This window comes from Frankliniella occidentalis, unplaced genomic scaffold (genome assembly GCF_000697945.3).
Source record: "Frankliniella occidentalis isolate FOCC.00 unplaced genomic scaffold, Focc_3.1 Scaffold565, whole genome shotgun sequence".
NCBI classification, from domain to species: Eukaryota; Metazoa; Arthropoda; class Insecta; order Thysanoptera; family Thripidae; genus Frankliniella; species Frankliniella occidentalis.
Window position 1 is genome coordinate 128,498 of NW_026267681.1, and position 6,913 is coordinate 135,410.

General features: G+C 38.8%; 2 protein-coding genes across 2 annotated transcripts; both read right to left on the reverse strand.

The window, feature by feature from the left end:
- Window positions 1–1,662: 1,662 nt before the first annotated feature.
- LOC127751567 (uncharacterized) lies at window positions 1,663–4,697 on the reverse strand. The gene is made up of 2 exons (XM_052275296.1): window positions 4,580–4,697; window positions 1,663–4,484 (listed from the first exon to the last, which is right to left on the reverse strand). The coding sequence occupies exons 1-2, from the start codon at window positions 4,612–4,614 to the stop codon at window positions 2,354–2,356; spliced, it is 2,166 nt and encodes a 721-aa protein (XP_052131256.1). The 5' UTR covers window positions 4,615–4,697; the 3' UTR covers window positions 1,663–2,353.
- Window positions 4,698–5,821: 1,124 nt separating this feature from the next.
- LOC127751569 (uncharacterized) lies at window positions 5,822–6,854 on the reverse strand. Its single transcript, XM_052275298.1, has 2 exons — window positions 6,296–6,854; window positions 5,822–6,181 (listed from the first exon to the last, which is right to left on the reverse strand). The coding sequence occupies exons 1-2, from the start codon at window positions 6,704–6,706 to the stop codon at window positions 5,951–5,953; spliced, it is 642 nt and encodes a 213-aa protein (XP_052131258.1). The 5' UTR covers window positions 6,707–6,854; the 3' UTR covers window positions 5,822–5,950.
- Window positions 6,855–6,913: the final 59 nt, after the last annotated feature.

The window sequence follows — 6,913 nt, forward strand, 5'->3', positions numbered from 1 at the left end:
CCCTCCCCCTCCTCAGTGGAAGTGGTCTGTCTGGCTACACACATCACGTCACATCACGCCGACCTTTCTCACTCTCTCATTGAGTCGTTGGTAAAGCTTGAAGTCTGCCAAGTCTGCCCCTTTGAGTGTGTCCGAATTCTCGAATGTGTCGACACTTTGCGATTCGTGTCGACACAAATTTGGTAAGGGGAGGCTCGTATTCCATTTGCGGTACACTTGTCCTGGGAGCCCCGAGATGGCACCTCGGCGAGGCTACCGGGACTGGTATGAGAAGCATGCGACGCAGGCGCGTTCTCCAAATCTATCTTAGCTGAGACACTTGTCCCGCCAAATGCCAGCCCGTCCTCTAGCAACAAATCCCGTTGGCTAAGTTCTAGTTTCGGTGTTAAAATTCAGGATGGCTTCGGACATATGTCCTCTGTGTGATAATAAGTCCAACAAAACGTAAGTTCAATTCTTGCCTCTTTAGCTTATACATGACCATTTCATGGCCATGTTTCCTTTGGTTCAAGTTTCCAAAAAAAACATCATTTATCCAGAAAAATTCTATTCTGTCCCAGGTTTTGGATTTGTTGTGACTCCTGCGATGTGTGGCATCACGGTAGCTGTGTCGGTCTTACCAAAAAAGCAGGTTTGTAACATCTCTTAATTATACTTACCCGGATCAACTGTATTTGATGATATGTATTCTGCCTGTGGCCCTGTCTTGCTCAAGGGACAGTTTCTATACTTATTGATTTTGAGTGAATACATGTAGTGCATTATTTATTATCATTTTTCAGTGGAAAAGCTGAATACGTGGCACTGTAGGAAATGTGTCAGTGAGAAAGCCATGTCCAACAATGCAACGGCACATGAAGCTGCTGTCGTGCCACCCATTAAAACTGCTAATTCAAGCACCTACTTTTTAACTGTTTGTGTTTGCAATAATGATTTAAAGCGTAACACCACCACCTCAAATATCAGGTATGGCAAAATTAATCCTGACTCTATTTATGCGGTGTAACAGTGTCAAATCGTATTTTCTCATTGGTACTGTTTAAAATTTGTCAGAGTTTCTGCTCAATGTGGTGTTTGCCACAATCACTTCCATGTGCACTGCATACGTGTTAAGGCGAGCAATGGTATAAATTAATATTGATCAAATATCTTAAGTATTTAACATATAAAAGAAAAATATTGTAGTACATTTTTTTTATTTTAGGTACTGTGCTCTGTCCAAATTGTAGCTGTCAAAACTATGATGATGTAGATCAAATTCAAGAAACTGCCGTTGACACTCATGAAACCACTAACATATCAACAGTTGCTCTTCCAACTCAAGCAGTTGCAACGACTTTATTATCTTCTGCTCTTCCTACTCAACTTGGGTCTGAAGAAATAATTGTGTCAGAAGTTCCTTCTACTCCACCCATTCCATCTGAGTCTGAAGAAATATCTGTGTCAGCAGCTCCCTCTACTCCACCCATTCAATCTGAGTCTGAAGAAACTAGTGTGTCAGCAGTTCCTTCTCCTACTCCACCCACTCAATCTGGCTCTGGAGAAACTACTGTGTTAGCAATTCCTTCTCTTCCACCCTCATCCTGGGTCTGAAGAAACTACTGTATCAGCCTTTCCTCCTTCATCTGGGTCTAACGTGACAAATTTTTCAGTAGTTTCTCTTATTCCTGTCTGTCAAAGCCATGAGTCTGCAGTAAAACATGAAAACAATGATGGTTCATTAGCTGTATTTGAAGGTGCAGTAAGGATGCCCTCTGCACTACGCTTCACATCTCCTTTCTCACCAACTAATAAGACCATCGTCGTAAGTACTCTTGTTGTTTCTATCACATTGTTTCCTTTCAAAATTAAGTTTTTAGTTCATTGCCACAACTTTTTCTGTTGTAGAAAAGGAAAAGTCTTTCTCTGACCAAAAACAAGAGAATGAAGATGTCTGCCAGCCAGCCTTGATTGATTTAGCCCTGTCTAGATTTCTGTTTCTTCATTTTAAAATAAATCATATGCCACAATAATGGAATTATTTGAACATTTATTATTTTTTATATAAGCCATGTCTCACATATTCAATTCTTAGAGTATAACAAATGATATCATAAATGATATAAGAATACTTTTAAAAAATTCAATATAAGTACCTACAGATAACACACATAAATAAAGATTAGATAAACAAAATTACATACTCCATAACTATTTAAAATCTTAGTAACCACATAAACATGACAAGAATATGACAAGTAATTAAGATTAATTCTAACTCAATAACAAACACATGGCAAATACTTATATCTCTATCACAAAATATGACAAGAATAAAATATATTTTGGGAGAACGACCAGATTTCCCAAATTACTATTTTGGGAGACGAACACTAGCACCAACACATGAATCTAGTGAATGACGTACTTTTGGCTTCTTGACAGGTGGGACAGACCATGATGGCTCTACTTGAGTATTGCGCTTGACTTTAGATGGTGGGGCATAGCCATGGTCACCTCTTGGGTTGACAGCTATTGTTTCTGCAACCACAGCCATGTTCGGTCTTCCCCCTGCTTGGGCATGTTTACCTCCCTGGTTACACTTTGACCGTCTGGGTGGAGCAGTTGGTTGCACATTAATATTAATCCGCCGACATGTTGGAGCATACAAGGCTTGGTCCTTCGAAAATGTTGCCAAGGCAGAAGCAAGGGTGGATTCAAAGTTACCTCTCTTGACAATGGTCCAATAATTCTTTACAAATTTCTGACATGGCTCTGACAAGTACAGGCTGTTTGTCAATCTGTCACACAAATCCTCTGCCACATTCCGAATTTCCTCCTTGACGCAATCAAGGTCAGGTGGCTGCTCATCCGATGATTCCAGTGGAATGTCAATCTGATCTTCATTTTCGTTTTCATTTGTTGGAGTGTTATTGTTGTAGTCTGGATTGATGTTCAGGTCAACACTTACGTTGTCACCCTTCAAAGTTTTCAAAAAGCCATCAGGTATGTTAGTGTGACCAGTCATGATAAAAAATAGGATCATTCGGAATGCCGGATCAGAGGTAGGCAGAAATTGCTGATTAGAAATCTTGAATTTCTTTGCTACCATCATTTGATGTTTGCATGGTGCTCCACACATACCAATAGGGCACGAGCAAATATTCAGTTGCGAATCCACAACATACTCAGTCTTCTTTTGTGTGTTTTCAACTCGAAACAAATTTTCAGAGGAAAATAGTCTCTCAGCCACAAGTGGTTTTAGCTTCTCAGCCTTAATTCGGTACTTGTATGACCGGCTGGCACGAATTCTATTGCTTACAACAAAAGCTAATTTCCTCTTGAAGTGCTTTTCAAGTTTAGTCAGTAGAAGGTCCAACAGCTGCACAGTATTGTATGCTCTTGCTCGTTGTAGAATTGTATCTTTGATGATACGCATGCAGGCTTCACAGAAGTTGTTTGTGTGATGTCCTCTTGTAAGGAGATCTACCCTATAACAAAGTGCCCATTCTTTTGCTTTCTTCTTATAATCGTCAAAGTGTTTCCAGACAATAGGGTATAGAAGCAGTCGCTGATCTTGCATTGCCTCTTCATATGCATTATTAAACTCTTCAACTGTTGGGGCATACACAATTTCCCGAAACAAGTAGTAAACATAGGCTTTGTCCTTGAACTCCACTCCGTTATGACTGTCCCAGATATACCTCCACATTGCCTGAAGAACATGGAACAGACAAAGTAGCAGTACTGCCATTGGCCAACAGTCACTTACACTGTTACGCTCACTAGTAGAGGCATCACTGATAATAATTTTGGGTCCTAAGGAGCCCCTTCCATAGAATGCGTTTTCAGGCAATACTTCTTTCCACAACTGCAATGCAGCCAAAACCACTGGTTCCTTTTCAGAGGAAGTTATAAGTAAGCCTAAGGGAAGTCCACATACTACACTAGGTGTGAGTATAACAAAAACTCTAGCATTGTTATTGTCCATACACCCACTGGAGTCAATGAACATGACTTCCCCCGATCCTTTGTAATGGGTATGGATCCGCTTCATCATAGGAGTGCATACAGCTATGTAATGGTCATTACCATCTGCACTTGAACCAAATTTAGCACAAACTTCCCCACATTCAGAATTGTAATTTTCTACATATTTTTCAAGAGCTGAAATCATTCCAGGTCCATACGGTTCACCACACTGTTCTTTCATTATTTTCTTGTATAACTTGTACACCCATGGTCTTTCTGGAACAAATGCACCATCACCTATCTTTATTAAGTCTTGATCTGACATTTCTAAATCTTCCAAGTTTCTCTCCATGGCATAAGCTGGTGTTATTCGGGAGCATGTATTCTTGAACATATCAGTGAACTTCTGCACTGTTCCTAGACAAGGTCTTCTGTGCCTTAGAACGTCACCAGCAGCAGCCTCAACAGGATGGTTATGAGTGCTTTTCAAAAGAATTTCCATTGGATGTGTTTTAAGGTAAATATCTTGGCTACTGTAAAATTAAAGACAAAGATTTTACAATTTGCAAATAGGCTTTATGATTGGTAAGTTATTTGTAGATACTTCATTCATGCAAAATATACATACCATTTCATTTCATTGTTTTTCAAAGTAATTAACATTGATGCAGGGCACTTAGTGTGTTTCTCATGAGGTGTTTTACTGTGACTTTTTTCAGCCAATGTATTATGGTGACATCTGAATGTTTTCTGAAAATATTGAACAGGAATTGAAAAAAATAAATACAAATGAAAGGAATATAAACTAGACTATATGTATGCAAGTATCCTAAATAAATATTTTAACAATGATTAAACTAAAATGGCACTGACCTTGAACTTGACCCTGTTTTCTGACTTTGGTTTTCTTGTATGCGCAACTCTATAATTAGTATTACTGGATAATTCAAATTGGTCTTTCCATTTCAGCACATCATCAACCTTTGAAACATTCACTCGAAATGTAGTGATCAGTTGCTCGCAATCATTCCCAGCCTCTGCTTCTATGTTGACAATTTTATAGCTGTAATCTTTTGGAAGCAATCGCTGCAAAATCAAGTAATATAATTATTCATTTCTGTGACATACAATGTAAGGTGACTAAAGTGACTGATTAATTGTGTCTCACCAAAACTTTATCGTTTAATTTTTCAATATCTGATGTTGACTGCTGGTGAGCATGGTTTCTCTGCTTCCTTGACTTAAGTTTCTTTGGTTTCATTTTATTTTCGAATACATCACTGAGTGCAGATGCGTCAGACTCACAAGTTGTCTCCCCTCCTGAGGTTGTTAAGTCAGTGGTATTTAAGTTAGGTACATCATTTCCATGTAGAATTTCTTTTACTTCTGGTGGAACATTCTTCAGATTTATGAATTTGTCTACAAATAACTCATTGTCTGAGTCAGAGGCCAAATCGATTTCTTCTTCAGAGCTGACGTTATCTTGTTCTTGAAATGTCGAAGCTGAGGCAACTGCTTAGAATACACAAAAATTTTGAAAAATTATTCACTGCTTATCAAGTCTAAGTATATGTATTATGCTTTAAATGTTTTTCATACCTGTTGACTTTAAAATACCAGCAATGTCTATAGCAGAAGCAGCTCTTTGCCTAGCTTTTAATAGATCAGGGTCTTGCTCACTCAGAGGAAGCAGCAAGCCATTAGTTTCGACCGTAAATGTATTGCTGTCCAAGTATACTTCATTAGATGATGCTGCAAAAAAGTAAAATGTTCTCAGACTTTAAAAATAAGTGCTCAAAACAGGACAAATAATATGATAACAGGAGATTAATTTACCTGGAAGTACTTCAACTACCTCCTGACATTGAACAGCAGGAGCAGCAGTAATTACAGCAGCAGAGTTAGTCACCACTTGAATATTAGGTAAAGACTTGAGAGGAAGAATGCTGCTATTGGCAAGCTGGAAATTAAAAAGCAAATGTTACAGGTGCTCGCTTATTTAAAAACACAAACGCAAAGCCAAATTAAAAAGAGGCTTCCAGGTGCAATAAAAAATGTTACTTACAGATATGGTTGAGCAGTTTATGTTATTCACCCTAGCCAAAGGAACAGTTGTATTTGCATTGTTACTGCTATTAAGAAGCTTGAATGGTAAATGGCGAGGATTTATAGACACAACTTGAGGTGGAGCAGATGACTGTATTGAATATGGCACATAGATTTTGTTGGGCTGGAATGCAAGTAAAGATTATCCAAACAACTAAATAATGTTCATACTTCAACAGGATAAAAGAAGTATGCTAATCGAAGTTAATAAAAATAACAGGAGACAGTTCACACTTACACAAGAGTTAGAGTAGCTTATATTGGCACTTATTTTACTAGGAGTAGTGTTTGAGTTGTTGATGTTTAGTGGCTTGAGGGGCACACGGTGACTAAGGTTTGATTTGGTCGAGTAATCATGTTGGAAAAGCGACTTGGACTGGAGAGAAAAGAAACATCTCAAATTACACTTTACAATAAAACTACTTCTATGCTTTTGGAGATCAAAAGTTAAGTGTTCAATTAAACAAAAACAGAAGAAGAAGACAAAAAACTTAAAAACATAACACTTACAGAGTTTGTGATGGTGGAAGAGCCAATGTTGGGGGGTTGGATACGCACAAGCCTTGGCTCGGTAGCTGGAAAAATGATACACTCCAGTTTTGATCTCGTGCTGAGAGAGAAAATTAGTAAGATCTAACCGTTTGAACATACTGACCGAAAAGCCTCTGAGTTTTTTGATCCATTGTTCATCGCTCGAGAATAAGAGGGGCTGATTCACGACATGAAGACGAGCGAAGTACGGACAGCAGAGAATCAAGTTGGAACACGCTCGAAGAACCGCCCAGCGATCGCGCGCGCTTTAGTAACTGGGTGTACTTCTCATACCGGTCCTGGTAGCCTCGCCGAGGTGCCATCT

Excerpts from the sequence above, each read along its gene's own strand:
- LOC127751569 (XM_052275298.1), bottom strand. The coding sequence starts at position 6,706 with ATGTTCAAACGGTTAGATCTTACTAATTTTCTCTCTCAGCACGAGATC. Across the intron at positions 6,182-6,295 it reads TAAGCTACTCTAACTCTTGT|CCCAACAAAATCTATGTGCC; the intron begins GTAAGTGTGAAC and ends CTTGCATTCCAG.
- LOC127751567 (XM_052275296.1), bottom strand. The coding sequence starts at position 4,614 with ATGTTAATTACTTTGAAAAACAATGAAATGAAATG. Across the intron at positions 4,485-4,579 it reads AAAAACAATGAAATGAAATG|TAGCCAAGATATTTACCTTA; the intron begins GTATGTATATTT and ends TTAATTTTACAG.